This window comes from Colletotrichum destructivum, chromosome 6 (assembly GCF_034447905.1).
Source record: "Colletotrichum destructivum chromosome 6, complete sequence".
Lineage (NCBI taxonomy): Eukaryota > Fungi > Ascomycota > Sordariomycetes > Glomerellales > Glomerellaceae > Colletotrichum > Colletotrichum destructivum.
Genome location: NC_085901.1, coordinates 2864930 through 2886866, shown reverse-complemented (window position 1 = coordinate 2886866; position 21937 = coordinate 2864930). Strand labels below are relative to the sequence as shown.

At 54.7% G+C, this 21937-nt stretch overlaps 4 protein-coding genes across 4 annotated transcripts; 3 read left to right on the top strand and 1 right to left on the bottom strand.

The window, feature by feature from the left end:
* Positions 1–1264: 1264 nt before the first annotated feature.
* CDEST_10069 (Putative phosphoribosylglycinamide formyltransferase, active, formyl transferase) lies at positions 1265–2870 on the top strand. Its single transcript, XM_062926227.1, has 3 exons — positions 1265–2019; positions 2104–2228; positions 2282–2870. Exons 1-3 carry the CDS (start codon positions 1593–1595, stop codon positions 2423–2425), a joined length of 696 nt encoding a protein of 231 aa, XP_062782278.1. The 5' UTR covers positions 1265–1592; the 3' UTR covers positions 2426–2870.
* Positions 2871–4749: 1879 nt separating this feature from the next.
* On the top strand, positions 4750–7803 carry CDEST_10068 (Putative cation efflux protein). Its single transcript, XM_062926226.1, has 7 exons — positions 4750–4777; positions 4840–5322; positions 5462–6109; positions 6195–6308; positions 6374–6472; positions 6589–6794; positions 7058–7803. Exons 2-7 carry the CDS (start codon positions 4901–4903, stop codon positions 7300–7302), a joined length of 1734 nt encoding a protein of 577 aa, XP_062782277.1. The 5' UTR covers positions 4750–4777; positions 4840–4900; the 3' UTR covers positions 7303–7803.
* Position 7804: 1 nt separating this feature from the next.
* Positions 7805–14421, bottom strand: CDEST_10067 (Putative phosphatidylinositol 3-/4-kinase, catalytic domain, protein kinase-like domain superfamily). The gene is made up of 7 exons (XM_062926225.1): positions 14058–14421; positions 12379–13983; positions 10620–12325; positions 9953–10571; positions 9698–9904; positions 9363–9650; positions 7805–9313 (listed from the first exon to the last, which is right to left on the bottom strand). Exons 1-7 carry the CDS (start codon positions 14238–14240, stop codon positions 8117–8119), a joined length of 5805 nt encoding a protein of 1934 aa, XP_062782276.1. The 5' UTR covers positions 14241–14421; the 3' UTR covers positions 7805–8116.
* A 394-nt stretch (positions 14422–14815) lies between these two features.
* CDEST_10066 (Putative proteasome, subunit alpha/beta, nucleophile aminohydrolase) lies at positions 14816–15680 on the top strand (the record flags this gene model as incomplete). The annotated part of the gene is made up of 2 exons (XM_062926224.1): positions 14816–14919; positions 14993–15680. The coding sequence occupies 2 exons, from the start codon at positions 14816–14818 to the stop codon at positions 15678–15680; spliced, it is 792 nt and encodes a 263-aa protein (XP_062782275.1).
* Between the last annotated feature and the right edge of the window lie 6257 nt (positions 15681–21937).

Here is a 21937-nt window from a genome sequence, read left to right as displayed (position 1 = left end):
GGGTCGGGCCTCTCACCCCGAGTCCAAGAGTCTTCCTATTCTTCTTCTTTCTTCTGCGTCGGACAGACTTTAGGCACGCCGCACGTCTGAAGTGGCAGGGATCAGAGATCACAGATCTGACCATGGGCGCTGATGCTTGGTCGTCGTCGTCGGTCTTATAGCCCGATGGGTGGGAAGCTTCCCCTGACGAGTGCTGTGTGCCTGAGCCAGTACCTGAACCACTGCCTGTTCGGTACTGGCCCCCTTGCGAGCTAGGGTATGGAACCAGGGCCAGCCACAAGCGCAACAAGCTCCAGGTTAGGTACAGCTGAGGAGCGAAGAGTCAGCTAGTCCATCAGTTCTTTTTGTTCGGACAACAGCTCGTGCTGGCTGTCAACCCGCTGAAGTAAGCCCCGGCACGGATACACATGTCGATAATTGTCCGACGGTTGTACTTTGGCAGCGTGGAGCTTGTGAGCTTTTCTTCATGGGATGGGTGGCTTGTTCGGAGCCGTCCTCATCGTCGAGATCATGCTCCCAACATCCACACGGCGGGTTTTGCTGAATCACATTGTCCGGTAGCCCCAACCGAGTATCAGCCAAGCGGGATCATTGACTTCCTTCGGGTCCTAAGTATTTGGGTTGGGTATGCCCAGTCCCACCCATCGTTAGTGTCACAGGTCTAGCTGGTATGGCCTCGCACGACTAATGTCTCTTGTTCCCTTTCTGCTTTTCCCTCCACTCGCTTCTCATTATCATCGCCTTTAACAGAGTTTCTGGATGGTTGTTTTCACCAAAATGATCATAACAATAAAGTACACCCCTTGAAGAAAGCTTTTTGCCTAACGAAAAGTTATAAATAGGTAAGGCGGCCTGACTGGGTTTCCAACCCTCTCCCTCACACAATTTCCGGCATTGCTTGTGAACTGCAAAGCAGTCATCTCTGTGACCCGACAAGCTTCAACCCGAATCAACAATGCTGCATCCGTTCTATTCCTTTCCTCTCACAAAACCCCTGTTGTGAGTTTTTGTCCATTGTTCGGAGTCGGCGCTGATGATTTCTCCCCGACTTACCTTGGTACAGGTAGGAGGTACCTTGGTCTGTAATCGCCTTGCTGTTGTTGTGCTGCCATGCCTGGCACCAAAAGCAAGAGCACCAATGTGAGCATAGCAGTGTTAGTTGCCGTTGGTCGGCCCCGCCTGATTGAGCTGCCCACACCAACAACTTAGCCAACGACCCAGCCAATTGCAGAACCTCGTACACCTCGCTTCCCCCCCTCAAACCTCTCACAACCCTTCTGAGCCAGTGGTTGAAATTTTAATTCCCACCCATTTCTCCCTCCGAAGCACAACTTGATGAAGTGAATTATTGTGTTATACGACAGCGACGCACCAAAAGATACGAGGCGAACCCTGTCGACTCGATAGATACCCTAAAATTCAACAGGTCGCAAAGCGCGGGATTCTGTGTGAAACGTCCTCGATAGAGTTGCCACCTGTTTCACCTAGGCAAGCCCTGAGGTCACTAAAGCTCAACCAAGCTTGGTATCACCGCCTCCGAAAGATCCTCCCACTCGAGGCTCTCACCTACACAAACCCCACTCCTCACAACCATGGCTACCATGGCTACTGCCAAGGCCAGCGAGCCCTGCCGCCTCGTGGTCCTCTGCTCCGGCTCGGGCACGAACCTGCAGGCAATCATCGACGCTGTCGCAGTCGGCACGATTCCCAACAGCGAGATCGAGAGGGTCATTGTCAACCGGAAGAACGCCTTCGCAGTCCAGAGGGCCGAAAAGGCCGGCATCCCCACCAGGTACTTCAACCAGGTCTCGGCGGGCTTCATCCAAAAGGGCGAGAAGGATGAGACGAAGCTAAAGGACGGTCGCGCCCGCTACGACGCGGCTTTGGCAGAGATTGTTCTCCAGGATAAACCGGATCTCATCGTTCTGGCCGGATGGATGGCAATATTTACTTCGAGCTTCCTGCGGCCTCTCGATGCGGCTGGTGTCCCCGTCATCAACCTCCATCCCGCGCTGCCAGGTATGCAACTCTACATTGGCCTTGGTGCATGAACGGGGTGGTTTGGGCCATGGAAGATTTCCGTTTACTGATGACTGCTATTAGGTGCTTATGACGGTGCCAACGCCATTGGCAGAGCGTATGACGACTTCAAGGCTGGCCAGTTGCAGAACAACCGGACCGGGGCCATGATTCACTACGTCATCGAGGCCGTAGACAGAGGACAGCCCGTTCGTTTGCCGGAGAAGCCTTCCCCCAGTGTGCTCGCTGACAGTTTTACCAGATTCTCGTCGAGGAGGTTGAGGTCCGCGAAAGTGACAGCCTGGCAGACCTCGAAGAACGCATGCACAGTGTCGAGCATGAAATCATTGTGAAGGCTACGGCCAAGGTTGTGCAGGAGATCCTAGCCAAGAAGAGACAACTTTGACGGTAGCAGGGTGTGCTGAGAGTAAGATCATTCAGGCAAGTGACGCCAGCAGTCACAAGCTTTGCGACCTACATGGTTATATCCTATGTATCTTCAAACATAGTCGAGTTGCTCGAAAGGCAGTGAGAGGACTGTCTTGCCCATCTACTAGCGATCTACTCATCCTCACGATATACACACACCTTTGTAGAAGCGTGTGGTTTCGCTGAGGCGTCTATTGATAACCTGATGGATGTCTAGGTTTTACATCTTGGTATGGGCTCTCCACAGGGAACTAGAGGCTTTTGGGACCCGATGCATCGGTCCAAGGGTTCCAGAATCCCTCACTTCTGACATGTTGTCGGAGCATGACAGTCTGGCGACCTTCTATCTCGGAGGCTAGATCTACGAATATAAGGAGATGTAGAAGACCTTCCATGGGATTAGACGCCGGCTCTCGGGATTCGAGTTGATAGGTAAGACTATGATCTAGAGGCCACACTCATACCGCCATTTCGATTGAGTAAAAAGAGCTTGGAGCTTGACCGGATCAAACTTTATCGAAAATCTACCTTGCGTCTCGTGGACAACAACCGATATCACGACCAATCATCATCGTACAGTTAAGGGATACTTATCGGGTTAGGGGCTGGGGAGTAGAATCTGTACCGAGGAGGGTCGAGATCGAGGTGAGGTGGGCAACAAGTCGGGAAAGCCTGCTGCAAATAATATGCGGCTCTGCTGTGTTCTGCAGGTCGGCGGCAGGGGAGGGGGCTACCGCCAAACAAGGTCGGAATCCGGACAAGCGGGAGCCTCAGCCAATTAAAGACGCAGACCTGAAGGAATTGGGGATTGCCAAGTTGGAGTTGAACAAGGGGCCATTTCAAGTCTTTGGCAGTCAGCGACTGGGAACCAAGTTCAACTCGCCGCCGTCCGTTTCGAAAAGGGAACAACAGATTGCCTCCCAGGTTACCATCGAGACACAGATGGTGAGGTCTTATGCTTCGGGTTATGCAGAGATGCCAAGCCCGCGGCAGCACATGAGAAACCGCCGCATTGTGTTGTGCCCACTCGACCCATTTTCACTGACGTGACGGAGTTGAGACGGAGGGTTTGTGTCACTCGAGACTCTTTCAAGTGCGTGATTGTCGTTTTTGAAATTGGAAGCGAACGCGGTGGGCTTCGGACGAGTCTCAAGAGACCGAGACTGACGGGACAACTTATGGCTCCAAGAGAAAGCAAACAGTTACCGTTTGATCCCATCTTGGCTCGAGTAGAGCTTCCCTCTTTTCGGGGTTCGTGCGCCTTTTGTTTTGGTTTTGGGTGGCCCATTCATCGCAACGACCGGCTGCAGATGACTTAGTCAGTGTGCGCTGGGAGACATTGGATGGGCGCGCATAGGCGGTAGCGAAAGGCAAGTTGTGTCGGAGGCAATAGCCAACCCCGAGAGGGGGGGGGGGGGGGGCGTTCTCCTCGTCGGTCCCACTTTTCTCAGACACGGTCAGTTGTAGCCGAGCACATTCAAGAAAGCAAATTGGGGACGAGGGATGTTGAATATTGGACAAAGGGCTGGCTTATGCGATGAAGTTACGAACCCGGCACTTCAGAGATCAAACCAAGTATCTCCTAGGCCCCTATCTAGATATGTTAATGAATAAAAAAAAACCCACGGACTGTGCAAGTGCCAAATGAATAATCCCTGAACCCCAGGCTCTCTTCTTCGGCTCCAGCTCCAGCTCTCGTCCATTCAGAACGGTTGGATGGAGCACATTGGCCCAACGAGTGGACACTACGGAGTACGAACGACCGACACCGGCTCAAATGGCAACTTGGCGCGAGGTGGCTCCTCCCACCCCCCGATCCAATGTAAGGCTGGGGAGGGCTCTTAGAATTACCCTATTGTATATTTCGCAACGCCGCTCAACATTCATCTTATTCAGGGAGCAACGAGACTACACCAAAACAACCGGATAATTGGGCAGGTAGTCAGTTGGTGCATTTCCTTGGTTTATCATCACAGTGGTTGGGATAGGACAGGAGAAAGCAGCACGCAGCACGCAGTTCGCAGCACCCCACTCCTCCGATACAATATTGGTCGGGTCTGCCAACGCCTGTGCCGGGGCCCTCTCCCCCAAGCGGCGCCTCAATCGCCGAATCACAGCCCCCTACTGCACCTAAGGGAAGCTCTAGGCGAAGGGGGTCTTGCCTCCCGGCTCTCGTCGCCTCAGACCCTCCGGGTCCATCGTCACTGGAGCCGCTTGTCATCCAGGGTGCATTTGCACTGCACTGTATTAAGCTATCTGGGCGCGCGCGCGTCGACCACGACATTATCAATCTCATCTATTATCTTGGCTTTTCCCTCGCATCGTGCCGGTTAATATTTTTCTTTTCCCCTTCCTCCCCCTCCCCTTCCCTTTCTTTATCCACACATCCAGTCACTCCCCTTCCCCTTTGCCAATTGAAACCCCGCCATCCCTTCCGTTCCTCCGGCCCAAGATGAGCTCGCCGCAGGAACATCACCGTTCGAGCAGCCCTCGCGTGGGCTCGTTCAAGCGACCCTCCGTACTCAGTCCCGACATCGATCCGTATCCCTTGGCCACGAGGGGTAACGGCGCCTTGGTCTCGCTCATCAGGAACCGCTCCAACGCCACGTTGCGGGAGTCCCTCAAGAGCCCTGCTTACCTCCAGCTGGGGCACGACGATGACGACCACGAAAGCACCTCGCTGCTGAGCTTCCTGCAGAACCACTCAGACGACGACCATCACCACCGCTCCGCCGCCGAGGAGCGCCGCCTCAGCGAACTCATCTTCGGCCCTCAGATGAGGAGCATGCGCCTTATCGGAAACAGCAACCCGCGCTACCAATGGGAGCGCTACTGGAAGACCGAGGCCGAGCTCGAGGTCATGCCAATGCATATGTGAGTTTTGTGTTGCGCCACCGGTATTCCTGAGCACTGCGTGCAATCTGCAATGCGAGATGCCAGAGGATGCGGACTTCAGGTTCCCGAGGGTCAGCGCAACCAGAAAAGCTGACGCGCATTTGCCAATTCTTCCAAGACGCAAATACTATGAGAGGAACAACGACCTGATTCGCATGTATCTCTACATCGACCAGCTCTTGGATTCATCCGTGCCCCACGACCTGCTCAACGAGTACCACCAAGCTCTCGACGCCTCGGCATACCGTCCCGTCGACGTGCCCCAGACCATCACCGAGGAGTCACCAACCCCAACCTCACCACCCTCGCGCGGCGGCCTCGCCTATGGCACCAGCGCCAATGCTTCGGTTCAAAACAGCAGCACCGAGCAGAGCAGTTCGGCAAACAGCATCCAGCAAAAGGCGGCGAAACGCAAACCCAAGGACATTTTTCGCTCCACCGAGTCCACCCCACTTCTCAATGGCAGCAACGACGAGGAGGAAGGTTTAGCCGACCAGCCCAAGCCCGAGATTCCTTGGCTCGAGGATGGCGACCTCGACAGCAGCGACCCCATCGTCACCCTCGCCATCTGGGTCAACTTCATCGCCAACGCCTTCCTGCTCATTGGCAAGGTCCTAGTCGTCATCTCTGTCCCCTCCGTTTCCGTCCTCGCCAGCTTGGTCGACGCTGTCCTCGACTTCCTCAGCACCGCCATCGTATGGACGACAACCCGGCTCATCGCCGCCAGCCAAAATGACCAGCACTCCTACCCTGTGGGTAGACGGCGGTGAGCATCGATTGCCACTCTCCATTGATAGCTTTCTGCTTTGCGTTTCGAGCCCCATTAGGAGTTGCGTGCTGACACATTGCAGCCTTGAACCCCTTGGTGTACTGGTTTTCTCTATCGTTATGGTCACATCGTTCTGCCAGGTCGCGCTGGAAGCCATCCAACGCCTCATGTCTCCCGACCACGAAATCGTCCAACTGTATGTTGCACCCGCCGCGGCTGCCGCCATCCGCTGTTTCGATGCTGACCTTGCGATGACAACAGAGGCATTCCTGCCATTGCTATCATGGTGGGCACCGTAGTCATCAAGGGTTTATGCTGGCTCTGGTGCCGTCTCATCAAGAACTCGAGCGTTCGAGCCTTGTAAGTTGTCCTGCCCTTTCCCCTCTATCGTCGCGACGCGTCTACGTTGTCGCCTCCTGGCCGACAACTTCAATACACCATGGGGGTATTTGGTTAACAAAACACTCTCCGCGTAGGGCTGACGACGCCATGACTGATGTCATCTTCAATACCGGTTCCATATTGTTCCCCATTGTCGGCTATTTTGCCAGGATCTGGTGGCTCGACGCCCTCGGCGGCCTGCTTTTGTCAGGCGTTGTCATTGTCAATTGGAGCCAGACTTCGATGCACCACGTCCGAAACCTGACAGGGTTCTCAGCCACTTCGGACGAGAGAAACCTCCGTGAGTGTGACCCTTCTGTTTCCCCTCCTTGCTCTCGTTTTCTGTTCCTTGCCCAGCTCTGCTGCTCTTACCATCCCCCATCTCCCCCCCCCCCCCCCCAACACACACAGACACACACACACAAACACACACATTCTTTAACTGGATGCTGTTGTTTCTGGGTACTCCTCCTTCTCACGCACTACTGGGTATATAGAGACTGGCATGCCTGTAGAACAAGCAGAATGGGGGGACTCTATGACTGACAAGCTATATTACAATAGTGCTGTACCTTACCATGCGTTTCGCCACGTCCATCAGGCAGATCCAGAACCTGCGGGCCTACCACGCCGGTGACAAGCTCTTTGTTGAGGTTGACATCGTCCTCAATGCCAACATGCCGCTCAAGGACAGCCACGACCTCAGCGAGGTCCTGACCTATTTCCTTGAATCAGTGCCAATTGTCGACCGTGCCTTCGTGCATGTTGACTATGCGACGTACAACGTTGACACTCACATTGCGCAATAGCCCGGCCACAGGCGCCTGCGACAACCAGTGCTGCTGCACGCGGACACCTCGGTGCTTCGCCTCTGGTGAAATTAAACTCGAGGCGGTCATGTAAACTAAGCCCCATCGATTTTATAACGGAAGCATTTGTATACTATTTGGAAACAAGAAAGAGTGGGTTTCGGGTCAGGATGGGAAGCGGGAGGCCAAAAAAGGGCAAACCAGAGCATAGAAAGAGGGAACGGCGTGAGTAGTTCGCAAAAAGAAGAGAAGAAACCAAGAAAGTTCCGGGGTGGATATCTGCATTCCTCAAGCGATTGGGTCAGGGTCTGGAATCAACATTGTTTCTTGAAGCGGTTTGGTGGGCGGCTTGTTGGCCGAAGGGGGGGGCGACCAGGTCGTGCCTAGTATTGGGTCATTTGAGAATAGCCCTGCTACTCAAAGCATGAGTTGTGACAAAAAGGTGGAAAGGGATAGAACAGGGATGGGGTAAGATGGGAGACAGTCCCACATCGCATTTTTCAGGGATGTTATATTGTATTACTATTATACTGTCGATGAATCTGTCGACGGGAGCCCTCGAGACAAGTTTGCTTTGGCAGGGTCGTCAATGGTGTGACGCGGTTTCCAAAACAGCGCAACGAGTCAAAAGGCTAAGAACCAGTGGTCGAAGCTTGACGAGCGAGTGGAAGCAGCGGAAGAAACCGACGAGAAAAGAAAGATGGAGAGAGAGAGAGAGAGAGAAAACCGTCCCAATATTCCAAGGCTGAAAGAAGGGGCTTGTGCAAAATGTACCAAAAAGAACAGAAAACACTCATCTCCCGAAAATCCCGGATCAGTAGGGAATGCCATTAGTGAGGAGCTGAAATTGGTCGTACACGCCCGTCGAGTAGCTGTTGGCGCTCCTGCGGATGAGATCCTTGACAAAGTCGGCCGCTTCGCGCTCGCTACGCTCCAGCACAAAGCGCTCCTTAAAGTGCTGCACGCTCTCGGGCTTAAAGCACGGCAGGCCCGAGTCCATCATGAGAAGTACTATCTGGCTGAGCTTCTCACAGTGCTGCCGCGACGCAAGGAACGCCTTGACGCAAAGCTCCTCGAACCATTTGAAGGCCTGGTGGTGCGGGTTACCGCCCATGACCGCCAGCATTTCCGTCGTCAGCTTGAACGGCGCGCGCTCGAACTTGATGCCGCCCGGCGCGATATCGAAGCAGAAGCCAAAGTCAATGTGCAAAATGTGGCCCGCGTCGTCAATCATGATGTTGCCGTTGTGGCGATCCTTGAACTGCAACAAGAACGAGATAATGGAATAGGCCGCCATGCTCTTGACGAAATTACTGCGCGCTTGCTGGAAGCGAAGCGAGTCTTCGTTGCCGTACTTGGAGATGAAATAATCGTAGAGGCCATTAACGGCCTCGCGGCCGAGCATATCTCGAGAGACCGAGTTGGGCAGAACATCGATGACGCCGCACCCGGGGGCCGTGGCGGTGACGCGGTACGGGTTGACGTAGACGTCCAGGCCAACGTTATGGAAGATGCCTCGGAAGGCGGCAATCATCTGCAGAGCAAGCACGTCCTGTCTGCAGTCATCGCCGACTTTGAAAATGGCCGATTGCCACACCTCAATGGTGTTCTCTGGCATTGGCGGCGAATCCTTCTTGTGCACATCTTCCAACATGTCGTTGACGTCCTCGAGGCTGCCCTTGTTCTTCTTGATGCGGAACGTCGCGAGGTAGGGTGCCTTGGCGTGGCTCTGCAGAGGCTTGCCGGATTTGCGGTCGATGCCGATAACCACACCGTCGGGGTTACTCGGCAGGTAGACGCCAACCTCGACCTTGATTTTGCGCAGCTCTTCCTCGATCTTTTGCGCCTTTTCCGGCTTGGGCCGGCCGACATATGGCTTCAACTTGCCCGATATGTCTGTGACCTCGTCGAAAAAGGCAAACTCGCGCTCGTAAAAGGTCCTGTCCACATCAGTAAAGCTTGCAATCATCTTCTCCATGACCTTGTCAAGCGTGGGTTTGATGGCGTCGGGCTGTCACATTGTTAGCGTCACACCCGGCCATAGGCTTCGCAGAACTTACGATGGTCGCGTCGTCGTCCTTGTAGGCATTTGCCTTCATGTTCCAAATGATTTGATGGGCAAACAGCTGCGAGAACTGAGCTGTCTCCAGGATGTACCGCTCCACGTAGCCCAACGCGTCGTACCGCAGCGTCTGTACAATTTGCGGTACATAAAAGAAGGTAACATCGCTGGAGTGGCTCTCCAATGCCCTCATAGCGTACTGGATCAGGAAGGGATGGTTCCGGTAGGCGGGCAAGAAGTACGTGACGGCGGTGATGGGGTTCACAGGCGACCAGAAGAGCAGGTACTGCTGTGGTCAGTATCAGGCAGTGAGGAGTCGGGCATGCGACTCACCTTCAACTGGAAGCTGACGTCGTTGGGCAAGGAGCCGCCCAGAAGGACGGGCAGGCCCTCGGGCTCCGAAATGGCCTTTTGTGGGAAGTTGATCAACAGCCATCTCACCTCTCGCTGAACCCGAGGATAGGGGAAACGTGTAACGAGCTCAATTGCAATGGACGGGTCTTCGGCCCACGCGACCCTGATGAGAGGGGCGAGAGCGGCCTACAAACATTAGTGACATGTCTAGGGAAGTCATCTCGAACGGCCCACCTCAATAGATGCCTTGGTAGATTGTCCATGGGGCTTGATCGACTCGCCGAGCGGGTGAACCCACACCGACAGACGTGTCTGCTCGCTCTCCAAGAGTAGAACAAGTAGGTGCTCCTTGGCCTGCAGGGACTTGATGGTGTCCGCGGCGTTGGCCCCAATGAACGCAACGTTCTTCAAGGCGGTCACGATGTCGGTCAGGAGACGAATTTCCGTCTTGAGCTGCAGAATATTACTTCCAAAAGACCAACTTGGAGCGAATCGAAACCAGCTGAGCGCAGCCGACAGGATCTTCTCCTTGAATCGCCATTGCGCGATGGCGCCAATGGTCGTACAGACATGCAACACCTTCAGGCCGAACAGAACGATCTGAAAACGTAATTCTCGTGCCATCGGGTGCGGCGTCGATGATCGCACCGCATCCAGGGTGACATCGAGCATACGGAGGAAGATTCGCTGGACATCCGGGCTGCCCAAACGTGTGGCATTGAAGTGGCTTGCAAAAAATTGCAGCAGTCGCATATGTGGCGACAGCAGATTGTGTACTTGCTGCTTGCGCTTGGCCAAAGCCTCGAGGTCACTAGGCGCAAACTCTTCCTTGAGAAAGAAGGGATCGGGGTGTCTGAATTATCTGTCAGCTAGCTCGAGACAAGATGCAAGCAGAACTTACGACATGGCATGGCTGAAAAGCCCAAGGCGCCCCTGGATTGTCACCTCCCACTGTTGAGCAATCTCGATAAGAAGCCTTGGTTCCAGACGTGGGTTCTCGTTCATCACACCCAACCATAGGGAGACGCCCAGCTTGATTGACTGCTTCGTAAACATGGCGAATGGAATGCTGACAAGGTAGTGTGCAACAGCAGACTCGTCGCGATCGCTGCGACACAGCAGGGCCGCTGCTCGGCGAAGAATCTCGCGGACCTCGTTGAGGGCGGTCATCTTCTTGCTCTTGATGCGGGCCTCGACATGTGCGAGAGCAGTGGCCGCATTGGCGCTGTCGCTGGCCGTCGAGACTGATGAATGCAGGAATGAAGCTCTACGATTCAGCTGCATGAAGTTCACCAGTTCGTTACCACGTTCGGGCAGGGTCTCGCCGTATCGGTACTCTTGACGAGTCGTGTACTGAGCAACAAAGTCGGAGCCGGTGTTTATGTTGCAATCTCCAACGCGGTCAAGAGACTGCAGTCTCTGGTCGGTGGAGGGTATGAGGGAGCCAAGCTCGATGGCAAAAGAACGGCCCAGGGAGATATGTCCGTATGCTCCTTCGTCGTCGAACTCGGACAGATACGTCTGTAAGAGGCCCTTGATGTCCAGCGGGGCCAGGCTGATCACGCTGGAGACCCATTGCTTGGCTCTGCGGTTGAGAACCTCCAAGGTATGACGGCGGAAGTTGTAATCGTCTGAGAGTTCGACAGACACACCTCCTAGGCTAGAAGTGAACTTCGATCGCGGGGCATAGAGATCTGTCTCTGCTTCCAGGCAGCTCGACCACATCAGAGACAGTAACTCCAACAAAGCAAAAAGCGAGGACCGGTGGCACAGAGCAGAAGGAACCTGGCTAATAATACGGTCAGCACAGGTAAAGGCAGCTTGCTGGACTCGCTCGATCCGGTGACAGCAGCCGCAGAAGATGGCGACGAGCTGACTGGCGGCGTATTGTGCAGAGAAAGTGGCGTCCAGGCCGCCCAAGGTTTTGCCCAAATACTTGTCAACCACGGCGGCGGAAATGCCTTCCATAGTGCTGCTAACTTCCCCTCTACGCATGCTGGGCTCTAAGAAATAGGAGAGAGCCTTAGTGCAGTCGCCAGCATCGGCGCGCAGGCTCTCGACTAAGTAAGCAGCGTGTAGAAAGATGATCTTGCGGTAGCTCAGGCCCTTGATCTCCGTCGCTTTGCTGGGAATCAACTCGGCCAAATGTCTCTTTTGCATCGACTCTCGGTCGGAGCTCATGCCTCGACGCAAGACAGTATTCAGCTCGATATCGCTCTCAATCTGCTCTCCTCGCTGGTCTGCAACCAAGGGAGGAGAATGTACGGCCATGACCCGAAGCTCGTCGAGGTATCTCTTGCCCATGTCAGTCTGCGTGGTAAATCCATGAACAACAACGTTGAACCAGGCGTCCCTTATCATGGAGTGCGACTCATCGTCAGTTACCGAGGTGAGCGCCAGGTCGTTGGTGGACATGAAGACAGCCAAGGGGTGCAGCAGCTCGGCGATTTCTCGTGCGGCCAGCTGGACGTCTGCCTCCTTGGTGTGGTTCGATTGATGGACATCACCCATGGAGATGATGCTCTCCAGCAGATGCTCCCAGTAGATGTCGTATAGGGCCGATCCGCGGTGGAGGTTTGCCGAGATGTGCGTTCGTGCCTTCATCACCTGCCGAGGGTTAGCAACTCCCCGCATTATGACTGTCTGCCAAGGTGACCTACAGCGACCAGAAGGAAGTCCTTGTGGCTAACAACACCGAGATGGCAAATTCTGGAAAAAACCTTCAATAGCGATCGGAACTCAAGTTGTCCGCCCTTCAAGGCAAGGGCTGCGGTGCCACTGATGATTTGAGCGTCAACGCTGTTGTTGACCTTGTCGATCTTTTGCAGCAGCATGGACTGTGCCAAAGCAGTGATCTTCTCGTCGTTGCAAGCTGTCGCAATGCCACAGATGGCCTGGACTACATTGCCGTACACTATGGCCGTCTCTTCCTCGCCAGTGATTGCCAAGGAGATGCTACTGCCAGTGGAGTGGCGGTTGGGGTACAGAGTGTGAGCGCCGTCAACGCCGAGATCGCCGTTGGTGCCGTTCGTCATGGATCTATCGGAACCCGGGCTGAGAACATTGCCGAGCGTGTAAAGAGTAGTGATGACGGCATCGTGAGAGAGCATCTGCAACACGTACGCGAGACTTTTGGACGCAACCGCAACAACACGAGCGTTCGGTGCGCTTTGGACAATGAAACGAGGCAAGAGACGGCTGGCGGTTGCGGCGTATCCTCTAGAGATCTTGCAAACCAACGCAATCGACCTCAGGACAGTTGCCGCCAGGTTCTCGTCTGCCATTTGGAGAGGATCCGCAAGGGTCTCCTCTAGCCAGTTCACGAGGACATCAATGTCTGCCACATCCTCATTCATAAGCGAACAGTTGAGGTAACTGATAAGCGCCGCCGATTTGACAGCAAAGGCCAGTCTCTGCTGCCACGCAGACCCAAGCTTGAGGTAATCCTCGCCAGCCTCAAGGTAGTTCATCTGGTCAACAGCCACCGTGGTGTACATGTCGAGGGACCGATAGTCAGCATCAGGGCTGCGCGGAGAACCTGGCCTGAAAGCTCCCTCCTCCGACATGAGCAGGTCGAGGATGTGAATCCCGCGCAAAAGCGACGCGTCGGTCACCAATAGCGACGTCCCAGCAACAAGCAGCCACATGTAGCTCCTCTGCAGAAGAATTGCTCCTAGGGGTCGCCCAGCAGCCGAGTAGTGGCGTAGGTATCTCTTCCACTCTCGAGCATGGCGATCTGAGGATTGTGAGTTCCTGATGGTAGAGAAGGCAGTCTCCACGGCGACCAAGAACGGCTCCGAGAGGATATCTCTGAACCGCTGCACCAAAGCCAACCGGCCCCCAGCTCTCCAAAAGTCCACCTGCGCCGAGGCCGCATCAAGAAAGCCAAGCAAAGAGACAGCAATTGTGGCCGTCCGAATGGCGTCCTCGAGGTTCGGGTCCTCGTCGTCCGCCTGAGGAGGGACCGTATGGTCCGCCGCATGGTTGCAGGCGTTGACGAAAGCCCATATATTGTCCGAGACGATCTCGTGCAGGTCGTCGTAGTGGGAGCCGAGGGAAAGCAGAGCGGCCGTGACGTGAAATGCCAATGCCTCAGTGGGCGACGGCTCGACCTTTCTGAAGAAGGGCGAGGGGACGAAGACCTGAACGTGCGCCTCAAGGATGTAGGGAATCAGCTGGTGTGCGAGCTTCTGCGCGCTCTGGCTCGTCTGTATGGCGGGCGCGGCTTTACATAGCGACAGCAGCACCTCAAATTCACGGATTGTCTACGAGATTCAGGGGCTCGTTAGCTAGTGTTCTAGATACTGCGCGGTGCGCAACGAGATAGAGGGTCAGTTACCATGGGACATCTCCCGAGAGACGAAGACGGCTGCTTGGCCGAATGGCCGTTGACGCCCTTCCCAGCGGTCTGGGTAGCCTTGCACAGTCGGTCAAGGTCGGAACGATCAAAGGACGTTCGCGGGCTGGCGGCAGATAGAGACGCAATCTTCTCCAGCGCCCGCTGCCGAATATCGCGGGCCATTGCGAAGGAATTCAGAAAGGGGTAACAAACCCCGGTAGCAAGAGAACTGCGATCAATGATTCAACTTAATGGGCAAACGCTGTGTGATTTATTGAAGTAGTTCGCAAATTGGCACAGCTTGGATGAGCTTGGATGGGCTTCGCGTTGGTGTTTGCTGGCAGCTGCCCAGTGACGATGGGGACCCTTCATGTTCCCCCGTAGGTACCTTCTCCAGGTACCCAAAGCCGCTAATTCCCAATTTCCCATCTGAAGACCGAAACCAACAACACACCCCTGCACGCACCTTGCGATTTCTCGACGGTTGGCCTGCAAACGTCTTAGTCATCGATCCAATAGCTACCCCTGCCAATCTTGCCAAAGCTGAGCAAGGCTGCCAGCTTGACGCGTGCTCCGACGCAATCGGGACCTCTCAACCTCATCGGTCGGCAGCCTCGAATCTCCATCGCAGCAACGACGTCCGCCAACCCCACCAAGAACGAAATCCATCGCATCACGAGAACCCCGTAAATAACCGGCATCATTCCTCACGACCACTTACGACATTCTTCTTTTTCCTCTTCAAACAAACCGCAACCATGGCTATGTTCAGCCAAAACCCCCTGATGAATGGGCCCAACTACTCCTTTTCCGAGGCTCCCAAGACAGCCAACGGCGAGTTCAGACAGCACCGCTTCAACCCGTACGTAGCTCCTCTCCCCACTTCCGGATAGTCTCTCTGAATCGTTCTTCAGCTAACTTGCCATAAATCGCAGCTACACCGACAATGGCGGCTCAACCTTGGCCATCGCTGGCGCCGACTTCGCCATCGTGGCCGGTGACACTCGTAGCACCTCGGGCTACAGCATCAACTCCAGATATACCCCCAAGGTATTCAAGATCGGCGGCACCACGTCAACACAAGAAGACGCAACGATCATGCTCTCCGTAGTCGGCTTCGCAGCCGACGGCGAGGCTCTCAGGGACCGCCTCGACACCATCTGCAAGATTTACCGTTACCGTCATGGCAAGCCCATGAGCGTCACCGCCTGCGCGAAGCGCCTTTCTACCATTCTCTACCAGAAGCGCTTTTTCCCCTACTACGTCTACGCCATCCTCGGTGGTCTTGACGAGGAGGGCGTTGGCGCTGTCTTCTCCTACGATCCCGTCGGCAGCTACGAGAGGGAGCAGTCCCGCGCTGGCGGCGCCGCTGCCAGTCTCATCACGCCATTCCTTGACAACCAGGTCAACTTCAAGAACCAATACATTCCCGGTAGCGGAGTCGGACACGAGCTCCAGGAGCGCCCCCGCGTCCCTTTGGAGCGCAAGGAGGCCGAGATCCTCGTCAAGGACGCGTTTGACGGAGCGGTCGAGAGACACATCGAGGTCGGTGACCATCTGCAGATGATGATCATCACCAAGAACGGCATCGAGGAAGTCCTCCTCCCCTTGAAGAAGGATTAAAGTTGGTGGGGCGGCTTCATGGTTAGGGAACGGAGCGTTGTACATTAAAAGGCATGTAGCAATTTGCACGAGGCACCTGTGCAGCTGATCCATCATCATCCATGGCCTCTCTATTTCTTGTTCAGTTGGCCGTTCGGCAGCATGACAATCTATATTCGTCATTGAAAGTGAAACGTCCCAATCCTGAAAACCACGGGTGGCGTTACTGTGCAGAGGCTCTGTCAAGCCGTTAACAGCCATTAGGACAGCTCTGCGAAACACAGCATACATACATGTAAAGGAACTCGCTTCATGTTGCGTGTCAACTCACGCACCGAACCGGTACTAGATGCCGTTCTTTTAATACCATGGAACTGTCGCATGTGGTCCGGCCCAGAGCTCCTCTGTATGTGTTGAACTAGTCAACCGAGTACAAACGGTAAACAGGTACGAACACGGAACATGAAACGCATGGCAAGCTGTCTCGAGGAACTTTGACGCCGGTTGACTGCTGGGGTCGATCAACGTCCGGTGTCATAAAGAATTACGGCCCGGGGACCCGATAGCGAGGATGGTCCGCCGTCCAAAAGCTTTTGCGCAACCCTCTTGCATATATCCCATCCAGTCCGAACATCCGAGTCGTCGTAACGAGCGAGCATCGAATCACGCGCTACGGTCTCAGGCGAAGGAAGAGGGTCTGGCTTGAGGGACGGTTTGAATACCGATCCAACGTTCCAGACAGTTCATACGGGCTGCTCCGAACTAGCGAGACACAAGGGCATTGTGGTCATCTTTCTACTATATTCGGATCAAAGCTGCCTCGCCGTCCTTGTTCTCGGCTCTGGCCGTTGAACTTGTTCACCAGATGCCTCGGTAGGATGCGCACCTAAGACGATCCCTTTTGAGATCGCAGAGCCACGTACGCTTTATACCTACACGACAAAGGAGATAGAGAACACAGTACGAGTGACATGCCGAATGCCCTCGCGCAATGGGAGCTCGGGGTCTACGGGAGTCCAGGAGATCGATGGGGATGACAAGCAATACACGTAACGTGCCTATTGCGTATGATGACCTAACCTTACATCCAGCACTAGGCCATGGCGCGTGAATGTATCGGAGGAGCAGCCTGTGGCCATATCCATATCGGAGATGAGGCTGCTGGGGGCCACAAACCAATGGCGGAGCTCCCGTTCATCAGACCAGCTCAGCTCCAGCTTCATTGGTAGCATGAACGATGAACTGCGTGTTCTGTCCGCAGTTGACTGCTGGCACTGCAACATGGCCGCAGGGGCATCGGAGAGGCCCTCCAAAGTTATTGGTGAAGGTTGCCATCGCCACAGTTGCCTGACCCAGGGATTAACGACCTCAACTTGCCGTACGCGCCTAGGTGTCAGGGAGGCGAGGAGGCAAGTGGCATCTAACGTCGGAGAACTAAACCACAAGCTAGCATGGGCATGCTCCCGAGATAGATCTGATGCCGCAGCGGGCCAGTGAGTTTCGAGACACGATCGTCGTCGACCTGTCCAGGCTTTACTCCCCAACTCTCTGAGCCCCCCTTCAACAAAGCCACACCACCACCGAGCATGTCGGCTCGGCAACGAAATGAAACAGGTGGTCTGTTTGCCACCGGTGGCGCACTCCAGGCGCAGAGAGATAGGGTGATCAGGAGAGTTGCACGCTCGGTGTCATAAGCCTGAAGAGCTGAACTCGGGCACACTAAGGTACGTTGCCAAGGCGGTCCCTCTTAAGGCCGCACAGGTACACAATATGAATAAAAATACGGTAAAGAAAACACAGCATAAGTGCTATGCCCAACACTGAACACATCATAAGGTTTCTTCAGGAACTCGGGCACGCCTGTGCTGTTTCGCTGGTTGACACAAGAGTTCTTCGTCTCATTTTGGCCTGAATGCTCTTTTGCGAAGCTATGAACATGTGGACACTGGTTCGTGCTAAGCCGGGGAGCATCCTATCATCGGGTAATCGCCGTTCGCGAGGATGATGTCAATGCCAATATGACAGCCAAGGAGAGACTGTTTGGCTAGTCACCGGCAGATCAGGGGATTTGCCTTCAGCAACATCGACGCGGCTTGGGGTTACGTATGCCCCAGCTAAGAGCTGGTAAGGGGTTACAGAAACATCAATTGGCCGATTGGAAATCATCGTCAGACGTGCATGGGATTTACAGATAATCATTGCGCATTCAGGTTAAACGTGGCTGAGAAACACCTTTCATGTGGCTTGTTAGATGCAGTGTAGCAATAGTGTGCATGGATGATGTGTGGGCATGTCGTCTCAGTGCACTGATTCAGTCAGTACCTGTCGCTGGTCGGCAATGGTTCGAGACCCAAATCCCATGATGCAGCAAGTACCTAGCCTGCCGGCAAACATTTGGTGCATGTAGGGCCTCGAGACATGGATAATCCTGGCGGGTAAGATTACGAATAACTCCTCGCGACGATGTCTGATATCTCGCCACCGTAGCGCCTGGCTGGCGAGGAGTCGAAATGCTGGTGCACGGAGCTTCCAGTGTCTGTCCACAGCCTCTGCTCAGACGGCATTTGCAGCTTGGACTTGCGAGCACTAGGCAGGATGTGGTTCAGGTTGCGAACAAGCACTGCTTCGACGACAAGAATACCATACCCGCTTGCGGCTTCTGTGTTTGAGCTTCCCAGTCGACGTCGAGCCGATGTCACTGGTGTGAGCCTTCGGGTGTGGCGTCGGAGCTCGGCATTCCGACTGCTGGTGGGACAGCCCAAGAGGACGAAGCTGCCTTGTCCAAGAATTTCGAATGGCTGCCAGGCAGAAAGGACTTCTATGGACTTTGTGTAATCGCATATTCCACTGCCGACCTATCGTCTCGAAGTCTGATCAGACGAGATGATGCGTTCCCTGTATCTCGGTCGATTCCCGTTCTCCTTTCGCACACTGACGCACATTAGACCGCATTAGCTCGGCAACCATCTCCAAAACAGCAACCGAGATGGAGCATGTTGTTGAAGCTGCTGGAGCAGTTAACGATAGCCCCTTATGCCGTCATGAGGGGATTGTCATTATGGTTAGAGTCGACAGGAGCCAGGAAGGTGGTGACAAGATGCGGCACGGTGATGATGGCCTACTTCAATGCGTCGGTCGAGAGGTCTTGCTAGGATGGGTAGAGTGCATAGTGCATGGCATTGCTGGCTTACATGTTTGTTTGGTACGCCGTCGAAAAGTGGAACACTCAAAGACAGTACCACCTTCAAAGACCCTGGATGGCGTTGCTTCAAAGAACTCCAGTCATAATCTCCCCTTGATCATGATGCGGAAGTTGTGACGATTTGTTGGAGGCGTGCCACACGCAATGACGATTTCGGTGCCGATGGGGTTAAAGATCGGCGCCGGTCTGGGGGCCCTCGTTTTTTTGTGGCAAAAACCCCGACCAAAGCCGCTATCCCCCGGCCGCGCGGATTTCAGCGTCGAACGGTACAGTACGATGTAGTCCGTGTTTCTTGGTCTGGCTACCCCGTGTGTGGACACATTCTTTTTTGCTGCTTGGCCATTTCCGCCTCCGGTGATTCCGCGCTTCCGGGAGAGGATTCAAGCCACTTCGTAATCAGTGATTGGTTCTCGGGCTAGCTGCCACAGGTGCCAAAAATGCGGGTTCCCAATGGCCCAACCGGAGAGAATGTTCCGGGAGGCATGTCTGGACTAATGGGTTGGAGCGCAAGATCCTGACGGGACAGGTAAGGAAGGGTCAGGCAGTATTCGGTCGGTATTAGAAAGCGCTTTCAGGAAGAGGCGCAAAGGGGTTGGACATTGGGCAATCCGAATTTGGCTGCGAAGAAGCTTCTTGGGGACTGATTGGAACAGACAGGCTCCCTTTTGCCACAAACGTTCGGGATGGTTGCAGGAAAAGGAATGCCACTGCAAGTACAAGGCTTGCCGACGCCGTGAAGAAGGGATCAGGCTTGATGAACCCAAGCAGGGCCTTCCAAGGAGGCAACAGGGGGACCACAGTACAAGTGGATGTCGGGAGGGGGGATCGAAAAGTTTGGAGATTCCCATGTTGGATATGTCGTCAAATCGGGTGCGACCTAGGTTGACAGGTTGGCAGGTTGGTTAAGTATGCTACTAAAAATGTTCGTAGGATGGGGGACTTGGGGGGTACGTACGTACAAGACCGGTACATTGCCGAAATCTCAGTACGTACCTCAACCCCGACCCGCCTCTAATCAAGGCGAGTACAAAGTACGGCAAGACAAGGCGAAACCCATTGCGACGAAGAACTTAAGAGGAGCTTCCGCAATCCCTGCTTGGCATTGTGATTTCACTTGGCGAAAATGATTGTTGGCACATTGGATGACAGGATAGTCAGTTGGGCCTTCGTCAAGAGAGAGAGAGTGTGGTAGACACGATCTTGAGTGTTTAGAAAGGAGAGCACATCAGCAACTGATGCTCGCGAAGTCTGCAGAGTCTTGAACGTTCTTCCTTGCTTTACCTAACCCCCCCCCCCTTTCTTTATTTTCTTTTTCTTGTCTTTTTCTTGCCCTAACAACAAGAACAGACGGACTTATCCTATCGCCTGCCAATTGGAGACGACACTGCCAGTTGATTTGGGATGCCGTTGTGCCTGCCTACCAGGTATGCCACACACGGGCATCGGGGTTTGGTGGGGTCACAAACCAGACCGATTTCCCATTGCGAGCGACAGATGCGCGTGCGGTGTCCGCCCCGGCCCACGCTCATTCTCCTCTCCCATCCACTTTCCTCGTCCAAACCGCCCCGGCCCACACTGCTCGACACCACAGCAAACTGAAAGTAGACAAGACGTCGAGTGGGTGGTCCCCGCACACGCCCCGTGCTGCAGTCGCAATTGAACCGCCGCCACTGGTTGGCGGAGGAAACACCGCGCCAGTAGCCCAGGTCGTCCGCACCCGCACCCCCTGGCGCTTTCCCGCATGTAGGTAAACACCTACCTACCTAGGTACCTAGCCAAGTAGGACTCGAGTCAATCCAAGTCGCACGCTCTCCGACACCCGCTGCGGCCCTCCAACAACTCCATCCTCTCTTCATCTCCAACAGTTCAAACGACTCCAACTAATAACTAGGTAAACTACACGCATACAACCACCCTCCTGTTGCAGACTTTGTCGACCTGACAAGTACCTACCCCATAGCGGGACCCGGCGCCGTTGAAATTTTGACCTGGTCCTGCTCTCGTCCTCACCATCATTCCATAACCCAGCCCTCCCTGGCCGGGCTCCTCTTGTGGCTCTCACGACAACTGTGTCGTGTCGCATCCACGTCGGATGATTGCGCGGGGTTAGAATTCGGCCGACAGGCCTCTCTGCAGTACCTTGCGTGCCTTGTACGACTACACACGCAATTTCAACACGTTGACACGGTAGGAGAATAAACCACTGGAGGCTGTGGAATCATTACACCCCCGATGGCCCGAGGACTTCTGACACGCTGCCAACAGACTTTCAAAGTGTGCCAGTCGAGCTCTGGGTTAGGGAAGATTGGTCTAGACCACCAGTCTCCCCGTATGATACGGAGAGCTCCTTCCAAACATGCGGCTGACAGCCAGTCCAGGCTGTGCTGCAAAGTGAGCTCGCGTTTCATTACGACGTCGACTGCGGGCCTTGCATTACCCGGTCATTGCAGGGACCCCTCGAACTAGACACCTCGATGCACGGCGAAGGGGACTGCGAGAAGTATCGAAAGCCCGACCCGCTGCTCCCTCCGGGCTGCAGTCGTCTGAGCCGTTCTTTTGAGCCACTAGCACCCGTCGGCACTCCTGGCCGACTTGCTGGCTAGTTAGGGCAGAAGTTTTCCACGCCGCATGACGAACTTGGTCTGGTCAGCTTCATGGTGCGTCTGAGCCGATGGACAACAGCCTTTAGCGACCGCCACCCCGGAAGGCCAGCCAAGGAGTTCTTCCTGTGGTGCTCAACTGGCACGTTCCGACGTCATGACTTTAAAGGGGCAGGAAGCTCAACGAGCAGTCGGGAGCCAAGGTTCGGCAGATGTACTTGTGGGCGACCTAGGCCCTGTCCCATACCATCTTGATGGAGAGGCCGCAACAATGGGTGAGAAAGAGGCATATGCTTATTTTACTGCGGACTGTCCTTCATCATATCCCATCCAATCCACTATTGGCTTTGGAAGCGCAGCCGCCCCCAGATTCTCGATGCCACAACCAGTATCCGTTACCCGAGCCTATAATGGCCAACGCGAGGCGAGGCCATGCCTGTGTCGCCATGTGTTGCAATTGACAAGGCAGCTGTGCA

Coding starts and splice junctions, on each gene's coding strand:
- CDEST_10069 (XM_062926227.1), top strand. CDS start 1,593: ATGGCTACCATGGCTACTGCCAAGGCCAGCGAGCCCTGCCGCCTCGTG. Junction 2,020..2,103: donor CCTCCATCCCGCGCTGCCAG/GTATGCAACTCT, acceptor GACTGCTATTAG/GTGCTTATGACGGTGCCAAC. Junction 2,229..2,281: donor CCGTAGACAGAGGACAGCCC/GTTCGTTTGCCG, acceptor CAGTTTTACCAG/ATTCTCGTCGAGGAGGTTGA.
- CDEST_10068 (XM_062926226.1), top strand. CDS start 4,901: ATGAGCTCGCCGCAGGAACATCACCGTTCGAGCAGCCCTCGCGTGGGC. Junction 5,323..5,461: donor GAGGTCATGCCAATGCATAT/GTGAGTTTTGTG, acceptor AATTCTTCCAAG/ACGCAAATACTATGAGAGGA. Junction 6,473..6,588: donor AACTCGAGCGTTCGAGCCTT/GTAAGTTGTCCT, acceptor CTCTCCGCGTAG/GGCTGACGACGCCATGACTG.
- CDEST_10067 (XM_062926225.1), bottom strand. CDS start 14,240: ATGGCCCGCGATATTCGGCAGCGGGCGCTGGAGAAGATTGCGTCTCTA. Junction 10,572..10,619: donor CTTTTCAGCCATGCCATGTC/GTAAGTTCTGCT, acceptor CAGATAATTCAG/ACACCCCGATCCCTTCTTTC. Junction 9,651..9,697: donor ACGTCAGCTTCCAGTTGAAG/GTGAGTCGCATG, acceptor TGACCACAGCAG/TACCTGCTCTTCTGGTCGCC.